At 40.1% G+C, this 22,330-nt stretch overlaps 1 protein-coding gene across 1 annotated transcript; it reads left to right on the forward strand.

The window, feature by feature from the left end:
- The first annotated feature begins 21,392 nt into the window (after positions 1 to 21,392).
- Positions 21,393 to 22,058, forward strand: LOC127130246 (vicilin-like seed storage protein At2g18540). Its single transcript, XM_051059289.1, has 3 exons — positions 21,393 to 21,703; positions 21,772 to 21,873; positions 21,962 to 22,058. Exons 1-3 carry the CDS (start codon positions 21,393 to 21,395, stop codon positions 22,056 to 22,058), a joined length of 510 nt encoding a protein of 169 aa, XP_050915246.1.
- The last annotated feature ends 272 nt before the right edge of the window (positions 22,059 to 22,330 follow it).

Raw genomic sequence — 22,330 nt, forward strand, 5'->3', positions numbered from 1 at the left:
ATCCAATAGCAGGCATGGTTGTCACTGTATGTGGAGAAGAAGAGTATATTGTCAGTAGTGTGCAAGCCTTCAAATACGTCGAGATGGATGGTGAATTCTTTGAGACTCCTTCTCAGTCATTTGAAGTGGTTCCTCCACCCAGTCCTGTCCTTAAGCCAACTCCCCTTGTGCCCAAGGTTGTTCGTGCTCCCCCTGTCATGATCTCTCTGAAAGATGCTCAAGCCGCGATTGAAAATGGTGATCGTGCTGGTTGGGGTCAACTGATCAATGTACCGTACAAGTCTGATAAAGCTGGCCTGGGGTTTAACTCTGGAAAGATAGTCAAAAATCAGATTAATGCTATGGAAGATGCTGATAGTGATTGCGACTTGGATAGCTGGATTTTCCCAACAATTGGTGACGGACTCAACAATTGGAAGACTGAAGACATTATCCCGATTTCCTTTAGTCAGGAGTAATTGTTATTGTTTATTCTAGAATTGCAAATTTTAATTTTCTTTTACAATCAAACTTCTTAAAGCATTGTGTCTATGCCCGAGGCACAATGGCTAATTTGTTAGGGGTTTGTCATTTTCATAAGCATATTCATATTCAATAGATCAATGGACTTTTTGCATTCAAATATTGCGCTCTTTATCTTTCCTGTCATTTTTCAAACAAGCTATGTTTCTTGCACACACTCACGTAACAATTTGCCGATCCATATCCACTCTGGATCCTGTTGGTAATGACTCTGCTACTGTTCATTATGACTTTGAAAATCCGATCTACCAAGCCGAGGATGGAAGCGAGGAAGATTGTGAAGTCCCTGGAGAACTTGCCCGACTACTGCAAGAAGAAAAGACTATACAGCCGCATGAGGAATCAATTGAAATTGTAAATCTGGGTACTGAAATAAACAAGAAAGAAGTCAGAGGTTTCTTGGGGCACTCGAATTACATTGCCCGATTCATTCCACACTTGACTGCTACCTGCAAACCCATCTTCAAATTACTGAGACAAAATCAAGAGATGGTATGGAATGATGAATGCCAAGAAGCTTATGACAAAATCAGGAAATATCGCCAAGAACCTCCAGTTCCGATGCCACCAGTTGAAGGAAGACCTTTAATTACGTATTTGACCGTGTTAGAAAATTCAATGAGGTGTGTTGGGGCAACATGACGAGTCTGGTCGAAAAGAGCATGCCATATACTGCCTTAGCAAAAGGTACCGACTGTGAAACAAGATACTCACAGCCCGAGAAAGCTTGCTGTGCTTTGGCCTGGGCTGCTCGCCGACTAAGACAGTATATGTTGAATCATACCACCTTATTGACTTCTAAGATGGATTCTATCAAATACCTATTTGAGAAACCTGCTGTCTCCTGAAAGAGTTATCACTGACAATGGTACTAATTTGAACAACAAGATGATTACTGAACTCTGCACGCAGTTCAAAATAAAACACCATAACTCTTCTCCGTACCGGCCAAAGATGAACGGCGCCGTGGGGACTGCTAACAATATCAAGAAGGTCATGCAAGAAATGACAGTAACATACAAAGACTGGCATGAGATGTTACCCTTTACTCTTTACGGTTATCGCACTTCAGTGCGCACTACGACAGGGGCAACTCCGTTCTCTTTAGTCTATGGAATGGAAGCCATCTTACTAGTGGAAGTTCAGATTCCCTCTCTAAGAATCATGAAAGAGGCGGGCTTAGATGAAGATGAATGGATTCAGACTCGACTCGATCAGATAAATCTGATTGATGAGAAGAGACTTGCGGCTGTTTGTCATGGGCAGATATATCAGAAATGCATGACCCAGGCATTTAACAAAAGAGTTAAGAGACAGGTGTACCACTTGGCGACTTGGTGATCAAGCGTATCATTCTACCACAAGGTGATCCCAGAGGCAAATGGACTCCCACATACGAAGGGCCATTTGTGGTTAAGAAGGTATTCTCTGGTGGAGCCATGATACTCGCTACTATGGATGGTGAAGACTTCCCACATCCCGTGAACGCGGACATAGTTAAAAAATACTACGCATAAAAGAGACCCGCTAGATCGACGTATCTAGGCAAAAGTAAGGGCATCCCGGCGAACCAAAAGGGTTCGGGCAAAAATTAGGGATATATAAAAAAAATGTACACCCGGCAAGTCGAAAACCTGAAAAGGCGGCTTGGGCAAAAAAGGGTATCCTGGTGGACTGAAAACCTGAAAAGGCGGTCCAGGCAAAAATTAGGGATTAAAGCGTATGACTATGTCCCGTTCTCAGTCAACTTTCATCCAAGTTCGAGGGACTGACCAAGCCAATCACTTCTATCCGACAGCAAGGGATGAGATGCTCGAAGACATAATGACAGTAGTAGGCTTAAAATCAATAGGACTTCTTCCACATAGCTTTCTCTTTGTTTTCGACAATTTCCTCTTACTAGGATTTCTGTCTCCTTGTACACAAATTGCCTGTTTATAGGCCTCCTTTCAAAATCAATACAACCCTCTTTCAAAAAAAGATGCTTTTGTTTTTACTTTTCTGTTTTGGTTGCGTAAATGTCCATTGATTTAATTTGAATTAATATGTGCATTTGAATATGATAAATGTTTACCAAAATATATGCGTAGAATAGCAATAGCAATTACTACCCGACTTCAGGATCGAGGAGAAGGTCTAACCATGCTTCCAATGAATCCGCTACCAATTCTATTCCCCCAGCAAGTCTGTTATTCCTCAGAAGAAATTAGCAGTATTCCCCGGCACAGCCAGTTACTCCCCAACAGAGGTCGGCATCATCAGACAGATTGATCATCTCATCCATCCTCAGCCAAGATCTGTGGAATATTTCTACCATCAGACAGAATCAAGAACCCCCTGCCGAGAAAGGGTCATCGTTACAAATATCTCCAATCAGTAGATGGGGATTTATTTTCCCCAGTAGAGTCCCCAAGCAGAACTTCTCATACGCATAACTCATTCATTACATCATTTCACAGCATACGCATGCATACAACATTCGCATTTATTTTAGCATAACACGAAACATCTCATGCATCATGACATAGCATGAAGCTAACTTTTTCTTTGCAGGTTAATTATCCTCCTGATATAGTCAAAGTAGAAGGTTCATTCAGACAGACACCTTTATCAATCACATTCAAGATTCAGATACATATTTCAAATACAGTTCATGGGAACATTCATTCTGACAACACTTCGATATCCTCCTAACGATGGCATCTCTAAGCCCATCCCAGACATTTATTGCAAGTACAACATATACAGGTTATCAGATACAGCCTAACGTACGGTTCATTCTGATTCAGCCCAACATATGACTTCTTCAGCAACTCCAATGCGGTCTAACGTACGACCCATTTGGACCTTCAAATCCTCAGATGCTGCCTAGCGTACGGTACATTCAGGGGTGTAGTCTAGCGTACGACTACTTTCTTTTTCAGATGCAGCCTAACGGACGGCTCATTCTACAACTCGGATACGATCTAACGTACGATCCATTCTGAACTTCAACAACCCCAACGCGGTCTAACGTACGACCCGTTTGGATCTTACAACCCTCAGATGCTACCTAACGTACGGTACATTTCTGAAGTGTAGTCTGGCGTACGACTACCGCTTTCATCATCAGATGCGGCCTAACAGACGACTCATTCTGCGACGGTCTAACGTACGACCCGTTCGGATGTCCATCCCCTCAGATGCTACCTAACATACGGTACATTTCTGAAGTGTAGTCTAACGTACGACTACCCCTTTCGTCATCAGATTCAGCCTAACGTACGGCTCATTCTGCAACTCAGATACGATCTAGCGTATGGTCCATTCTGATCCTTTATCCCCAACAGCATATGACACACTCCGACTCCCCAGCGAAGTCGGCAGCCTAATGGATGACTCATTATACGGTCTAACGTACGACCCAGTGTGGCACCCATGTCTTCAAATTGGCCTAATATACGGCGCGATCTGAAGCTTTCGTCATCAAACCTCCCGGATGGCATCTTTAAGCCCATCTCCATCAAGACCAACTGTCGATTCTCAAGTGCAAATTTTTGGGGCATTCTAGTGTTCAATAATCTTCCACCTCCAGACCACGAATGGCATACACGCCATCCTAACTCTCTCGGTTCAAGAATATTGAACAGGGGCAGCTGTCATACCCCAAAAATTACCCATCATTTTTCCTAAAAAAAAAAAAAAAAAAAAAAAAAAAAAAAAAAAAAAAAAAAAAAAAAAACGAAAAAAAAAAAAAAAAAAAAAAAAAAATTTAATTAATTAATTAATTAATTAATTAAATAATTAAAATAAATAAATAAATAAAATATAACAAATTATTTTGGACTTGGGTCTCCCTCATTCCAAGCCCATTACCCACGAAATTAGTCTATAAATACTGAAGTTTCAGTAGGGGAGTGACACTTGGAGTTACACTTGGAGTTTACACTGGGAGATTTACTGGAGAAAGAAGGAAGAGAAGCAAAACACTCTGAGGTTTCCTTGGAACAAAACCTTGAGGAAAAAGAAAGAGAGAGAACAGAGAAGGACGGATAGAAACTTTGGCATAGGAACCCTGCCTACCCGGAGAATTCAGAGTAAAGAAACCCTGAAGGCAGCCCATCTGCACCGAAGCCATCGCCGTCCAATTCCCGCTGCCTAACTTATTCCGATACTACAAGTGGTCAATCCCTTCAACCTTGAATTGGCAAACAGGTTTGCGTATCTCTATTGTTTATACTTTCAATTGGCCATATCTACATATATAATGCATCATGATTAAATGTTGATATATAATTTGCTTTCGTATGGGAATTTAAATATGCCTGAATACCCTGAATGTTTGACCATGTTATTCCTGTGATAAAATGCCATAAAATTCAAAGTTCCTAACATGGGGCTGTTTTCAAATTCAAAATCCGTGGCCTTCGCTAGGCGAGGCAGAGGCGAACGAGACAGTACCTGATTCTTCTAGTCTGTTTTTTTTATGTTTTTATCATAGCCATGCATTATTTATCCTATCCTATTTATTGTTGTGATATTTCTCCGGTGTAATCTTCGATTGCACCCTGATTTGGTGTTCTGACATGTTTCTTTTTTTGAGTTTCGTAAAGGTTCACATATCCCAGGAAAAGGTTATTGGCTAGGTATTCCACTTTATTTGTGGGATACCCTTGTGGAGTTTCACCCTAAATTAATTTTTTAATGTATTAATTTCTAATGTATTAATTTTTTAATATATTATTTTTAATAATTTTAATGTGGAGTTTCATCCTAATTATATAATTAATTGTAAAACTTTGCCTTTGAATAAGTGATCTTGGACCTCTCTTTGTTGCCTTACGATTACGATATTACGGTCATGTCCCGCGAACGTGGGGATACCCTTAGCAAAGACCCTTCGGTTAAATCATCATAAAATAAATTATAGTCCCTCGGATGTTGCCTTCGAATATACAACTTTGTCCCTCGATGACCCTCCGATGTTGCCTACGGTTAAATGATGATAGTCCCTTCGAATGCTAAGGTATCCTCGTAACTGTTGCCTTCAATGACCAATCGATGACCCTACGATGACCCTTTTACATCCAAAGGATAAAACTACTTATTTCTCAATAATAAGGACAGTTTTACCCTCATAAGGATAGGAAATGCCCGTAAAGACCTTGGGTCGGTATAACTCTTAATTGCTGGCTCACAACCTAAAACATTTTTTTCACACCTCACACCTTTCAAAATACCTTCAGAAAATCACCATTTGGTATACATTCATACTAGAATCATTACCGAGTTATATTTTTCTAAACAATTTTCAAAACTAAACGAGATAATCACTTTGTATACATTCATACAAGAATCATTACAAAGTTAAATTCTCTTTTCAAAACAATTTTTCTAAACAATTCACAAACACTTTTTTAGACAAAAATAATATAAGTGATCGAGCAATTAAGAGCCCATGGATAACCATGGATACAAAGGGTGCTAACACCTTCCCTTTGTATAATGTACCTCCCGAACCCAAAATCTAAATTAAGGTTTTTCCTGTTCTTTTCCACCTTTCCTTATTGGATAAAAGAAAAGCCGGTGGCGACTCTTGCTAACCGCGACATTGCGATTAAAACCACAAAAAAGTCCAGTTCACCTATGACAATATGATTCATCGTGGAATCAAATGCTATGTTGATGACATGATAGCAAAGTCTCAAGCAGAAGAAGGGCATCTGGTGAATCCGGGGCAAGCCGTTTGACCGGGTTGAGACAACTCAGACTGAGGTTGAGTCCGAATCAGTGCACTGGTGGAGTGTTGTCCGGTAAGGTGCCGAGACTTATTGTGAACGAAAGAGGAATCGAGGTCGATCCTGCAAAAAAAAAAAAAAAAAAAAAGAGAGAGAAAGAAAGAAAGAAAAGAAAAGAAGAAGAAAAAGCAATGCAAGATGCCTGAACTGAACCGGAAAAAAAGAGAGCAAACGGTCAGGTGGATAATGGCTGCCGAGGGGCATTGGAAAATAATAAGTTGCAGGAACCTCTGATTCTGATGACTCTGGTAGAGAGACGGTCATTAACTCTGTAATTGACAGCCCTCGAGGGGTCTATGAGGTGCGTATTGGGACAGCATGACGAGTCTGGTTGAAAAGAGCATGCAATTTACCTAAGCAAAAAGTTTATCGACTGTGAAACAATACATTGACTGCTCGAAAAAACTTTTTGTACTTTGGCATAGGCTGCTCGCCGACTGAGACAGTATATGCTGGTTCATACCACTTTGTGGATTCCTAAGATGGATCTGATCAAGTATGTGCTTGAAGAAGCTAGCATTGACCGGACGGGTTGCAAGAGGGCAAAGGATGTTGGTTGAATACGATACTCAATATACCTCTCAGAAAAGCAATCAAGGGGAGTGTATTGTCTGTTTACATCGCCCAGCGACCCATTGAGGATTATCAACCAAGGAAGTTTGAGTTCCCTGATGAGGACATCTCGAGGTGCTCAAATCGAAAGATTGTGAGGAACCGATCCTGGAGGAGGGGCCTGACCCTGAATCCGAACGGATTCTGATGTCTGAAGGGGAGAGTAATATGGATGAGTTAGTGATGCTTTGGTTACGCCAACGGGATCCCGCATTCCTTTTGTTGCCCGGATAACATGTGAATGCACCAACAATGATGGCTGAGTACGAAGCTTGTATCCTGGGTATCGATTTTCGGTGCGTACGTCTACTGAGGCAACGCCGCGCTCGTTCGTATATGGGATAGAAGTGGTACTACCTACTGAAGTCTAGATCCCATTATGGAGAATCCTGATGGATGAGAAATTAGAGAAGGCTGAGTGGATAAGGACTCGGTATGACGCGTGGAGCCTGACTGAGCTGACAGTTACTTGTCATGGGGCAGTTGTACCCAGTGAATGAAGCGTGTTGTTAACCAAGAAGTGCGACCTCGTGCGTACCACGTGAGAGGGATGGTATTGAAAAGGATCCTTCCTCCTCAAGACGATCGTGGGGCAAGTGGATATACAGTTATGGATCCCATTCGTGGTCAAAAGGGTTTTCTCTAATAGAGCCTTGTTGTCGACAACCACGGATGATGAAGATTTTCCATCCCCTGTGAATGCGGACGCAGTTAGAAAATACTTCGTAAAATTGACCCGCTGGACAAAAAAGAATAAAAAAGTCCAGGAAAAAAAGGGCATCCCGGCGAACCGAAAAAGAGAATGAAAAAGGTTCGGGCAAAAATTAGGGATAAAATGAAAAGAATTTGTACACCCGGCAAGTCGAAAACCCCCACAAGGGCGACTTGGGCAAAAATGGGTATCCCGATGGATTGAAACCCGAAAGGGCGGTCCAGGCAAAAGAGGGATTGAAACGAACAACTACGTCCAGCATGATCGTTTGTGCTTTTGGATATGACTCAGCTAATCTCCGACAGAGATTGATCGGAAGCGTCTTGTTCAGAAAACAGAAAGTGCGGAAAGTCTTGAGGACATATGGGGCGTAACTGAGTTGAAACCCGATGAGATCACGGTTTCACATTGCCATTAGGATAGATTTTTCCTTTTGTGCGCAATCACCTCTTTTCAGGGATTGCTTCCTGTGTGTTGCTCGGTTTTGAGCCGTCTTTTTCAGTCAGTAAAATGCGTGTTCAGTCAAATAGTTTTGTTTTTGTTTTCATTACCGCTTTGATTATGAAAACATCCGTTTATTTTGATAAGAATATTTGCATTTTGAAACATGGAGATCCCTTCCGATGCATGCTTACAAGGTTGAAAGCGTGATCTTACTCTGAAGTTTGAGTGATCTAGGTGTTGAAATGTTGGCACGCCTGGGGCACGCTGTTATCTGACGATCTCTTGTGTAGGTACTGTTAGATATCTTCACTCATTCGAAGGTTGTGATGTAGAATATTTTGACAAAAGATCCCCACAGAGTCCAACCAGGGGCAAGGGATAGACGGACAGTGAAAGGACGGTGAAGGATTACGACGACGATCCTGGAGGGTTAATCAAGAAGACTCTTCAAAGTCCGAGGGTTGGAAGATTTGTATGAATCCCAGGAGTTCGATCTCCGTGAAGTACGGGGGAGTCGGGAATACAAGGTGATGAATCAGAAAAGTCCAGATGAGTCTGGGAGTTCTCAAAAGTGGAAAGTCGACACTGTGGTTGGATGATGAATGCCAGTGTTCGACGAATCGAAGGGTGTTTCATGTTAAATAGGCCGTATCTCCCAAGTGGGTCTGAAAGTGTTATTTCCCTAGCCGATTCGAGACCGGTGTCTCCTCAGCAAGCCTGAAGGTTGCGATATCCCCAGTGGGAGTATCAGTGGGTGGTTTGTTTCTCAGGGTTGAGGACGTATCCCCAACGTGGTTGTGAATGCTTACCCCCGGTGAAGTTGTGGATGTCTACCTCCAGTGTGGCCTAGCATATTATTTCCTCAGCAGAGTGGTGCAGGCCTCTCTCCAACAGAGTTATGCATTTCCCCATCAGGGTGTGGAGTGTTTTCCCCTTGTGGATCTACATGGCAGAGGGTTTGCATTGATGGTTTTCCCCCTAGCAAGGTCCCCAAGCGGACCGAGTCCGGCGAAATCATCCCCCGTAGAGATAAGCATTGGTTGCCTCCCCTAGCAGGGTGATCCCCAAGAAGTTAGGGTTCGACAGAGATCATCCCCAGCAAGGTTTGTCTTTCCCCAGCAGGGTGGAAATGGACGTGGTATTGAAATCTTCACCAGAGTTCCTGGAGCTCCCCGGTGTTGTCTCTGGAGGAGATGTGTTTTTATGCATTCATCATTTAGATAAGCATAGCATATTGCATCATTAGTGCGTAGCATTTCCATGACCATGGGGCATTGCGCTAAAAAAAAAACTCATGCATTAGCATTGCAAACATATCCATTAGCCCTAAGCCGTGGTGACCAAGATTGGGTTGTTGGAAGGAGTTTAGCCTCGCGCCATTGGATTGATTTCAGAATTGGGTTCCCCAGCAGGGTAGAAAAGTGTTTTCCCAACAAGTGACTCCGTAGTTGAGCGGGTATCCCCAGCAGTGTTACTCCCCAGAATTGGTAACATTTGGCAAGCTTGGTTTGTTCCCCTAGCAGATGTGGGTGTGTTTGATCTCTCCATATAGAGTCGACCCCTTAAGCAGAAAGTGTCTGTCATTTCCTCCTGCGCTCCCCACGAGTTGTATCCTCGTGGATGACGGTTGTTTCCGTTCCCTCCCCACATATAATGGGATAAGTTCTCCCTATTGAGTTCTTTCCTCATTAGGATGAGTCTTGATTCAGTCTTCCTTTTTAGATCGATCCTAAATTGGCTTCCTTGGGCTGTCTCTTGTGCTTCCCTGTGGTATAAGTGAATAGTTGCTCACTAACCGGCACTCATTCATCTTATCCTCAGCAGATGGCCTCTGCCTACAAACCAGCAGTTGTAAGTCCTATCTTTGTGGTCTTCTACCTACTATCCGGTAGATGTGAATCCTCTTTTCTCCCCTTTGTGTAGTCTACCCTTGTGCTCATCCTAGTGATGACGGTTACTGTTCCGTGGTTTTCTACCTACTAACAGGTAGATGTAATCCCCTCTTTGTGGTTATCATTATCCAGTCGGTATTGATATTCCTTCCTTTTGGATATTTGCTCTGAGTCAGCAACCTTATCCCTAGTGGGTCCTCTTTCATTCACCGTTTGCTGGTAATGTTTGTGGTTTCCCCTTTTGATTGGTCATCTTTGCATACCTAGTCTGGTACCCCGATGCCTTTCTTTTTCGGTCGATTTATCCTTTAACAACCTACAAACCGGTTAGGATAATCTTCCATGCGAGGGTATTATCTACGTTTTGACGGCTATAGATAATATACCTCATGCGCTCTTTGGTCAGTCTTTTGATTGTTTTCACCATCAGGGTAAGATTCGTATTCCTTGTGGAATCTAATGTCCATCCTTTAACAAGCTTGCTTTCGCTTTCTTCAGGATGATGTCGGTCGATTTATCCTTTAACAACCTACAAACCGGTTAAGATAATCTTCCATGCGAGGGTATTATCTACGTTTTGACGGCTATAGATAATATATCTCATGCACTCTTTGGTTGAACCCTTTTGTTCGTTTCCCCAACTGAGTAAGATTCGTATTCCTTTGTTCGGAATCGAATGTCCATCCTTTAACAAGATCGCTTTTCTAGCCCTCTTCAGGATGATGAGTGTGTTGGACTACAAACCAATTCACGTTTTGGTCGATCACCTTTTTCATGCCTACAACCCGGCATCCTTGGTGTTCCTTCCTGTTTACTCCCTGTCGTGACCTTGATCCCCGGTGAGTTCCTCCTCTCCGTTGGTGTCGATAAACGTCGAGTTTTTCCCAATCGTCCGTTGACGTTTGGTTGAGTCTTGTTCTCTCTCCCCAGTAGAGTTACCTCTCCGTTGGTCTTGGTAAACGTTGAGTTTTTCCTATGCGTCCGTTGACGTATAGTTGCTTATTCCCCACAGATCATTTGGTAATACCATATGATTCCCCTCAGAGTTTCCTCCTCTCCGTTGGTGTCGATAAACGTCGAGTTTTTCCCGATCATCTGTTGACGATTATTGGTGATATATTTCCCCATGCAGAGCTACCTCTCCGTTGGTTTCGATGAACGTTGAGTTTTTCTCAGTCGTCCGTTGACGTCTGATTGTATACTCTATTCCCCAGTCATTCGTTAATGTCTGGTCAGTTCCCAGCCAGATTCCCCAGTAGAGTCGTCGGTGGCGTCCTATTCGGTTTTCGGTTGTTACACCCCTTCCTTAGTGAAGTGACTTCTCCTCTCCGTTGGTGTCGATAAACGTCGAGTTTTTCCTAGTTATCCGTTGATATCTAGTTGTATTTTCCCCAGTATTTCTCCTTCTCCGTTGGTGTCGATAAACGTCGAGCTTCTCCCGGTCGTCCGTTGACGTCTGGTCAAGTCTTCCCAGTTCATCCGTCGTCCGTTGATGTCTGGTCTCCTTCTCCGTTGGTGTCGATAAACGTAGAGCTTCTCCCGGTCGTCCGTTGACGTCTGGTTGAGTCTTCCCAGTTCATCCGTCGTCCGTTGATGTCTGGTCTCCTTCTCCGTTGGTGTCGATAAACGTCGAGCTTCTCCCGTTCGTCCGTTGACGTCTGGTCGAGTCTTCCCAGTTCATCCGTCGTCCGTTGATGTCTGGTTACCTCTCCGTTGGTCTTGGTAAACGTCGAGTTTTTCCTGGTCGTCCTCCAGTTGAGTTACCTCTCCGTTGGTTTTGGTAAACGATGAGTTTTTCCTAGTCGTCCGATGACGTCTAGTTGCGATTTCTGTTCCCATTCATCGTGTTGTGATGTCTGGATGTGACTGTATCCTTGAAAAAAAGAAAAACCAAAAAACCAAAATCCTCAGTAATAAGTACCAGATCCCAGTGGACGTTTCCGTTGGTGGATCCTCGCATTGTGCAAATTTCTACGGTTCTTCGGTATTCAATCCCTGTTTACCCTGAAAGTCTGACAGCCGTTGCTCTCATCCATTCGGGTTCCCAGTTGATTGAATAGGGGCAGCTGTAGCACCTCAAATTTGCACCTCCCATTTTGTTCATACATTTTCATGATTAGGTCATTAACATTACATAGTCCACTGCATAGCATTGCATTGTCCTTTGCCCAAAAGCAAGTCATCAGACAAGATTAGGTCAACTGGTCAGGAGAATCAGTCAAGCAAGCAAGAAAGTGCATTTCTCAAGGAAACAAATCCCTATGGTTGGTTCATCAAGTTCACATGATTCAAGGATCATTTTGAGGTGGTTTGGCCAAAGGTTGGATGCTCAGAAGTCATCAGTCGTTGCACAATGCATCTGAAACCCTAGAGAGTCAACTGTGGTCAACTGTGCCTGAATTCATGGATTTGAAGGTGGGAGTTGGTTTGAAAGGCTTCATTCATGTCCATACAAGTCTCATTTGACATTTCAAAGATCAAGATTGAAGAATTTGAGGTCAGATGAAAAGTTTCCAAAAATAGTAAGTGACCTGTAATTTCAAATTGCCAAAAATGGAAAGGTCTTCTCCTCAAATTTACATCATCATACAAGCTCCAAATGGAATTTTGTCCAACATGAAAGTTGAAGATCTTTCTCTCACCTTTCCAAAAAGTCCAAGAACACTCATTTCTCATTTATGGTTGGCAAGTTATGATCAAATCATTTTCAAGAAAAGTTGAACTTCAAGGAGGCATAACTTTTGATCCATTTGGCCAATTCATGAGATTATTTTTTGAGCAAACTCCATTTGACATGCTTTATCATAATCCATCATCACATTTCATAAAAAATCATCATATAAAAAGTCCATTTTTCAAGTGATCAACTTAAATTTTGGTGGAAAAAAAGGTGAATTTGAAAAGTATGTGCAATTTTCATTCCAAACCAATTCAAATGGCCTTGAAACAGGATTTGTGATTTGCTGCAAATGGATTTACACTGTTACATTGCATGGCATTGCATGAAGGGTACTTTGGCCAATTTCCATTAACATGTGCATTTCACTAATCTCATTCATTTTGGCTAATGATGATTAACAAGATGGATTAACAGCTCATATATATTCTTAATCATAACAGAAAATCACATCAATAATCACAATTTCAGATCCAAACAGAAAATTCTCTCAAATTCTCTCAATTTTCTTCAACTTCTTTTCATCAAATTCTGCATTTCTTTTGCTTGTTGCTTGTGATAATCATCATCTGCAGGCCTCGTGGAAGATCTGTTGAGACAAAGAGTGAAGAAATCTTGAAGAAATCGCAACTGTTACATTGAGCTTCTTCTATGGCAAGTGTTGATTGGAGCTGCTTCAAGAACAATTGAGCCACGATCCTCACTTCATTCATCTTCTGCATCATTAAGGAACATCTGTTTTCACTTCTAAGGCCTTGAAATTCACGATTTCAGATCTGCTCTTCGATTAAGGTTGGAACTCGATCCTTACAATTCTTGAAATCATGATATGCTTTGGATAGATCTTGCCATGCTGATTGTGCTGCACTTTGTAGAATCAAATTTCATTGAAAATTGAATGAGTTATCTTGATTTAAAGTTTGATGTTCAAAACTTTCCATGCTCGATCTGGACTTGTTAGCTTGAATTAGGGAAAATCATGTTAGGATTGTTGTTGTGCATGATGAGACGAATCTATTGGATATCATTTGTCAAATTTGGTGAAAAAATGTTCATGCTGGAAATTTGTTGATGAACGCGATGAATGTGATGAAGAACGCGTTCCATAATTGGCTTTGATCCATATTGCCTGGCTTTTGCATGTTTTTTCCTGTTTGTGAGCCATGAGCCAATAGCGTGGCGCCACACACTTAAGTGAAACGCAGCGTTTCACTTAAGTGGCTCCGTATTTACCAAATTGCCATTTTCAGTCATTATTTTCCATTTAATCCATTAATTCATTTTTGATTTCCATTTTTATTTCATTTTGTATGTCAATCTTAGAAAAATCATAAGTCATTCAATACTTGTCCAAATAATGTGGGGTTTTTTGTGAAATGTTCCTCATGATCTCTAGTTTTTTATGGTGATTCTTTCAGAATTTATGCACGTGTGGATTTCTGTTTTGCCTAGGGTTTGTTCATGTGTATCCAATTTGTACCTTCCATGCCATTTTGCTTGTGAAATATTGATGCTTAATTGGATGAGGCTGAAATTTTTTGTGCTTATTCTAGACACCTTTAGGAGCATTTTGATATGTGGTTTGTGATTTTTGAGTTTCTGGATTGTGAGATATGATTTTTTTGAATAGAGGTGTAACAATTTGTGTCCCACCATTCTTGTCCAACTTCTTGATTTTTGTTACCATGCCATATGAACTCAAAATAATCTGAATTTTTGCATGTTGATACTTATGAGTGTTGAGTTTCAATGTGAATTTTCCTGGAATTGTTTGAATGCATTTCCTCTTTGTTTGATAATTTCTCCCCTGATTGACCAAATGTGGACTTCTTATGAGACATTTTATTTGATTTGTGAAATCCTTGTGGTTAATTGGATAGACTTGAAATTTGGCATGTGTATTATAGACATATTGAAGTTTGCCATGGCTTTGATTTCGTTCATTTATCATGAATGGTCTCTGTTTTATGATTGCTTGAAGTGGATGCATGTTTTGATGCCTTGTATTAGCTTGTTTGAACTTGGCTTGACTTTATGGATTTAATTTACTTTCTTCCCTTGATCCAAATGAGCTGAAATTTGGTGTGTAGCTCATTTTGTGAATGCTGTTTGATCATGAATTTTTTGGTGATTTATTGAAATGTTTGTGAGTTGATTTGAGTTGAGCCATTCTGTTTGGTCCTTTGAGGTTCTAAATTGCATGTTTTGCACTCTTTGCCTTATGAAATGATAATGGTTGATGATATGAACATGAAACCACTTGGATTTGTTTCTTATTTGATTGGTCTTGATTTTTGATAAGTTTCATGTTCTGTTTTGACTTTTTGATCCCATTTTGACCCTAGTCTTGTACTGGTGGTTTGTGCTCTCACATTTGAGCTTTGTTTCAGGTTAAAAGCACAATTGCTTATGCTTGATGATGTGCCCTCAATTGGAGTTGGCTTGTTGCTTGTTTATGACTAACTTTGAATTTGTTTTGTAGGTTTTGAAACTTGAGTTAGTGCCATGTGGCTTGCACCTTTGTGCATTGGCTGTTGTTTGACTGTATAGTTAACTATTGACCATTGTCTGTTTGCTTTTGTTTGAGCTAAGTACTGATTATGTTGGATTGATTTCAGGTACCTTAGTTGCTATAGTTCCCTTGTGAACTTGTGTTTGCTTTTCTTGCTAGCTTGAGCACTGAGGTATAATGATCTCTTCTCCATGTAGTCTGGAAGACCTGGCCAGTTACTTGGCCAGGCACCTGTCTGAAGTCCTCCTTAAGAGGCAATGTTTGTGCTTGTTTATTTTTGTCCCCAAGCAGGAAAAGACCTTTGTTAAGGCAATTGGCAGACACAAGAGGTGTGTAGTCCACCTCCTGCTATTCTGTTGAGTCGTCCCTTGGCTCACATCACATGTTGATGCCTTGTGGACATTAACCCAAGATCAGTTGAGTCAGTGTCACAAGTGTAGAAGGGTTCCCACTTTCTGGACCCACACTTCATTATCTGAAGCTCTCCCTGACCAGGGATAAGAGCTGTGAAGTCTAATCTTCACTCACCTCTCATCTGGCTTCACCTTGACTCTCAATGTCAAGGTTAAGAGCTAACATCACCCTTCCAGTTGGCTTGCTCTTGCAGCCTAACCTTTTGTTTGAGCCCCACTTGGTGTGTATATAGTGTGTGCTATCTGTAATTGTTCGCTTTGCTATTGCCTGTGCTTTAGGTTTAGCTTGCTTCCTATGCAAGTTAGATAGCAACCCTGACTTAGGGATGATATGCATGATAACATCTAGGCTCGAGTTAGTCTCCCTAGTTGTGTCTCCCTCTGTTATCTGGTTAGGCTAGTCCTGTGTCCCTGCGTAGGGGAACTACGTCGCCCTGATCCTCATGCCAGATGAGGTACGTAGGCAGGAGATGAGTTGATCTCTCCGGGCGCCCGTTTTTGTTTTGTCTTTGTGTGTGTTAGGAGATGGATGTAAGCCCAGCGATTGGCACTCCGTATCCTCTTGTTGTGTGCTTGGAAGCTGATATAAGTCCAGCAATTGGCACCTGGTTTCCGGTGTGGGTGTGTTTTGGTTCGGAATCTGATGTAAGTCCAGCGATTGGCATTCGGATTCCACGTTTGCCTGTGTCTGTTTTGTTTGTGTGCGTTAGCCGAGCTACGAATGCTCTGATTCTTCTTAGTCCAAGAAGATACGTATGCAGAGGATGCGACATCCTCGCGAGCATGTTGTTCCCCCGGTCCGAACTACTTTGACTCTGATGTCTATGCTTGATAGACTAAGTAGGCCCAGGATGCGATATCCTGCCGAGTCAGTCTTGTTTGTTTTCTTGTGTCTCTTTCAGCCAATGTTTGTTTGTTTATGAGCAGTTTCTAGCAACCTTGTCCTTCCTTTTGTGCGTGGATCCCGTCGAGTACGACGGATGCGTAGGGGTGCTAATACCTTCCCTTCGCATAACCGACTCCCGATCCCATTCTCTTTAGTCGCGAGACCATGCTTTTTCCAGGTTTACTTCGAGCGTTTCCTTTCTCTCTTTTGGGATAAATAACGCACGGTGGCGGCTCTGTTGTCTTCGTTTCCTGCCGGTTTTTCGCGTAATGCGACACCAGCTACCTTGTATTACGAGCGTAACACATGGTGTGACGAACGTCACACTCCACTCCTATATTTTTGGCTTTTGACGCGCAACAGAGGCATGTTGAGCCTATTCTTCCGTTTTCTTCCGTTTGACTCGTTGAAGCGTGAAGGTTACCTACTGAAGGAATTTGTGGGAAACAGTTACAAATTGGAGTAATATAAATAGAGCCAAGGATCCAACCCTGCAGCTGTCTGGGATCTCTCTCAATTTTCCAGTTTTCGGCACTGCATTTATTTTACTGCCTTTTTAATTCTTTCAACATTTTATTTCCCTAGCGATTTTTATTTCTTTTCTTTTCCAGTCATTCTTTAAAGCATTCAATTAATTTTCTCACAATAGTTTCTACATCGGAAGCTATTGTGTAATTTTTGCTGGGTCTAACCTTACGTTAGATCATAGTATTTTATTCCTTCGCCTTTATTTTACTGTCTGATCGAAGATTGTGAAGAACAAATTCAACCGGCCTGTGGTGGAGTGTTCAAAGCATCGAGGCTAGACATAATCAAGATTTCTATAAATTTTACAGGTTCTTCAATTTATTGTTTTAATTTATATATGCTCTGCACTGTTATTTTTTTATACTGTCTGTCTGATATGGCTGTATGTAAGCATAATTATTGTTTAGGCTTGTTTAGCATGTCTGGCTAAATAAACTTAGATATCGGTATGTAAAGTAAGCGGAATGAAGGAATCAAAACTAAGTTGGTTAAAATTTATTTAAAAATACAATCACTCTTTTTATGTTCTCAATTTACAGAATTAATCCTAAAGTCTTTGTACGAGAGTAAAAGACATAAAGAAGTTAAAACCAACAGAACGAAAGTTTGAGCTTTTAACTGGACAGTGTAAATTGGACATTAATTTTAAATCAGGGCGAAAGCAATTTTTAGAGTAAATTAAATTCTAATCATTTTCAAAAAGTATTTTTAAAGGTTAAATGTGAGGACGAGAGTTAAGCATTTAAGTTTAATTATATAATCTAAGTCAACAGAGCGAGAGTTTGAGATAAGGGTGTTTAAATGGTTAGTATTTTCTTAAAAAGAGTTTCTATAGATTCTATTATTTTCAAAAAGTGATTTTGGACTTAACTAATTGGTGACAGTGCACGTTAATATAAAGTCATAGTCTATTCAACAGAGCGAGAGTCTGAGAAAAGGCTTTTAAATTAATAGTATCTACTGAAAAGATTTATTTTAAAACTACGAGACCAACGAAGATCTGATTCCCTAATTACGACGAACTACATACCGATATCCGCTATATTTGATATTTAATCTAGATCTTATTTTAGTTTTATTTTTCCCCTAATCAACAAAGTATCATCCGCCTTAGCTTTACGAAGTAACCTTAGAAAAACGGTATATCGATTCATAAGTCCCTGTGGGATCGATATCTTTTAAAACTACGCGATAAGACTGTGCACTTGCAGTCAGTACCCTAATAGACTCATAAAGTCGCGATCATAATGTGGTGAGGAAGACATTTTTTAAACGTAACTTTAGTGTTTCTATTGATGGTGAATGCATTGATCTGTTATTCACATGCAATTAAATAGGATAAATGGTGTATGGACTGATCACGCGATTCATCTGCAAAGACAAGATAATGCAATGCAAAGAATTCATGCAGAGATAAGATAATACAATGCATGCGTCTGGAAGGAATCTTTGCACACAAAGAACATATGCCTAACACTAAAGCATGCGCTTGCACACACAAGGAATCTCTGCCCTAATAATTCAAGGCAAACGCTCATTCTAATGGTACATAAAGCAAGGCATACGCCTTAGCCTTAGGCGCCCCTTCCTTGCATGCATAAAAAGACATGCATGCGCCACTAACCTTAGCACATGTGACCATGCATGTCATAAAGAAAGCATGTGTCATAGTCTTAGGTGTCTACACCCTTGTCACATGCATGCACCTTATCCAATGCTTCACATGTTGCGTACCTATTCAACCTCTTCAACACTTACTCATCTATAAATAGGGAATCAACTCACAACACTCATCATCTGCAACACTAACAATCAACATTTGCAACACTCCATCTTTACCACACTCAACCTCTGCAGCGTTATGTCTCTATTGACTATAAGTGATAAACATCGAGGAACAATCGACAATACCTTGACATTTGTATGTTATTACTTCTTCTTACTTATTCCGTATATATTTCTTATCAATGTTTTTATTACGAATTTTCTAAATACGAATTTTGGTTTAAGGGAGTGAGTTATTTTGGTCATGTGATTTCTAGCGGAGGGATTCATGTTGATCCTTAAAAGTTTGATGTTGTGCTATAGTGGGAGACTCTGAAGTCTGTTACTGAGATTCAAAGTTTTCTTGGGTTGACTAGTTATTATCGTAGGTTTTTCTAAGTAAGCTTCGCCGTTAGGTCAACTAACGAGGAAAGGTCAAGCTTTTATCTAGGATGCTCTGTGCGAAGAAATTTTTCAAGAGCTCATGAAGAAGTTGACGTCGACTTCTATTCTGATTTTGTCGAGTTCGACTAAGTCATTTATTGTGTATATGCTTCTTTTATGGGTCTTGGAGGTGTGTTGAATCATAATCGTCAAGTTGTAACGTATGCTTCAAGGCAACTCAGAGTGCATGAGAGAAACTATCCGACACGTGACTTAGAGTTGTCTGTAGTGGTGTTCGTGTTGAAGATTTGGAGACATTATTTGTTTGGTTCGAGATTCGAGGTGTACATTCATCACAAGAGTCTGAAGTATCTTTTTGACATTAATTGATTGAAGATTTGGAGAATGATTGTATACTCGTGTTGCAATGAATTATATTACTTTGTGTATTTTGTGGTTTTGATTGAGAAGTAATCCAGAGAGTGGATTACTAGAGTTGTCAATGCATTTATGTTAGGATCAGAGAGGGGTCTTAACACATTTATTTGATGATATGACCATGCATCATAACAGTTATGTCAAGAGGCATGCCTGCTAGTTCAGATAGGGGACTAATGGCTTGTCCCAAGCTTATAGATGAGGCTTGAAGCTCAGAGAGGGGGCTCGGGGTTCACAAAGATTGGAAACCGGTTCATATGAAGAACCAAATTGGGCTCACAAAGATTGAAACTTGGTTCATATGAAAAACTAAATATTGAGTTGGTATCACATGCATACGCATAACGTTGCATAATCGAGTTGCATTGGATAATGAGTTATATGCATAATTGTTGAGTTATGATTGATTGATGAGGGTGTGAGAATGTATTGTGATATATTATGAATGAGATTGTGTAGAATATGTTGTGTAGATATCCTACCTTGCAGTATAATGCTTATTATTATTGATTGTGATTTCTCACCTCTTTGTTGTTGTTGTTGTTGTTGTGGTCTTTTCTCCTATTCGGGTTACAAATTAGCAGGTAATTGGGTAACTGCTTAGAGTGGAGGATGGCATGGGGATGTTTCTTCTTTTTATTTCTGCGTTTAGTATACGTGCTCTGATATGTAACACTAAGGGGAAACGTTTGTGATTTATCTTCTGTTGTGTTGAAAATAAAGTTAAAGTATACTCTCATTGTTTGTTATTTTTATGTTTGAAGGGATTGCATTTATGATTTTGTTCATGTTATAAAGTCCTTGAAATTAAATGATTTATTGAGTGCATGCTTTGTTGATGAGAAATTTCGCTGCGATGATACCCTAAGTGAAGGTGAGCATGCGAAGACACCCTAAGAGAAGGTTTCGATTGTTGTTACTATTTGTTAAAGTGTTACATGACATGTATGTTTGGATTTGAGAATGTGTGACATCCAATTTTTGTTTTGATGAATGCCTTGATTTTTGAATATTTACGCGCTAGGAAAACAAGGTGTTACAAGATGCATCTCTTGTTTTTGAAAATACGTTGCAATTTCATGGAGATGCATCTTCGTATACTTATAGTTCTGCAACTCAAAAGTCGTCCATGGAAGAAATGCATTCGACCCAACAACCAAAACAATGCATTTTTTCACTAAAACAACCTATCAAACACATTATTAATGTAAAAGAACTGTCTAACCTACATGTTACATAACCGAATGCTAAGTTTTTATTTATGTTGATGAAAAATGAAAAAAAAATAGAAAAATAAAAGAACTTACCAAATGTTACTGGAGTTTGATGTTCAATGAGTTCTTTGATCATTTTTATCTTAATGGAAGAAGATTTGGAAGTGTCTTCTGAATTAATTGAGTTGGTGCTGTGCTTAGTTACCTTTTAACAATTCCCTTTTGAAATATCTTAACCTTCGTTAATTAATCCTACATACACCCCAGCCTTTAAAATTAATAGTAATACATTTTTGTTTTCAAATACAGCACCTGGTAGCGAAGTGAAAACTATTACCGATGCAATATCAGTTGCAATTCAGTGGAGTTTGTAACTAACAAACCAAAAATGAGGTAGTTAGATAATTAGTTTGGCAGTTAATTAGTTGGTTGCACACAATCCTAGAACACCTTCTATCTAGTTATATAAAGAGAGAGAGCACAATGCTCATTGTCACCATCACTTCTCAAACACTCGTTTTAACTCTCAAGAACACACACACTCTCTCTTTCTCTCTCTCTCTCTCTCTCTCTCTCTCTCTCTCTCTCTCTCTCTCCTTGTCACACACTCATCAGACATGGCAAGAAATTCAAAGAAGAATGCAAGAAAACGATCCATGGAAGAATGTGTTACCAAGAAAAATGAAGAGTTCCCTCATGAGAAGAGTGGAAGAAGCAAGAAAAAGGAAGAGTTCCCTCATGAGAAGAGTGGAAGAAGCAAGAAAAAAGAAGAGTTCCCTGTTGAGATTAGTGGAAGAAGCAAGAAAAAAGAAGAGTTCCCCGTTGAGATTAGTGGAAGAAGCAAGAAAAAGGAAGAGTTCCCCGTTGAGATTAGTGGAAGAAGCAAGAAAAAGCAATTCAGAAAAGAAGATCAAGTAGGGGAATCGAGGTAAGATTGGTATCTTTTCATATTTTTTTAGAAAGAAAATTTAGTTTAATATTTTGTCATTTCCACAGCAAGATTTATGAGGAATTGGAGACGAACAAGTCAAAGAAATATGGTGAAATGAATGGAGGAGGAAGTGAGAAAGATTTGAGGAGGGAAGAAAGAAACAGAAGGTAGTTTATATTTATTGATAATTTTTATTTGGTTTATAGTATAATATTTTATATTTGAGATGTTTGTTGGTTGCATTTGATTTTTCAGCAAGAAAGAAAGAAGGATGAAACCCCCAAAACAATGGTTTGGTGAAAAATTGATAAGGGAAGTCGATGCATTGAGTAGGAAAGAAAGAGAGGAATAGTGAGATTTCTTTTCATAGACTATTATTATTTAATTGATGTTTTTTTATCCATAAAAGAATGTTGGTTTTTGAGGACGAGGAAGATAAAGCCAGGTGCTATATTAGGTTATTTGATTGAAATAATTAAATATTGTTGATAATTTTACTTGATAGTGAATTTTTATTTATGTTTGTTTGTTCTACAGACATGGTAAAAAGAAGAGAAAGAAGCACTCTCGTGTTCAGAAGAAAGGGAATAAGGGGTAAATGAGTATGATGTCAAAGCATGGGCT

Source organism: Lathyrus oleraceus, chromosome 3, assembly GCF_024323335.1.
Source record: "Lathyrus oleraceus cultivar Zhongwan6 chromosome 3, CAAS_Psat_ZW6_1.0, whole genome shotgun sequence".
Taxonomy (NCBI): domain Eukaryota; kingdom Viridiplantae; phylum Streptophyta; class Magnoliopsida; order Fabales; family Fabaceae; genus Lathyrus; species Lathyrus oleraceus.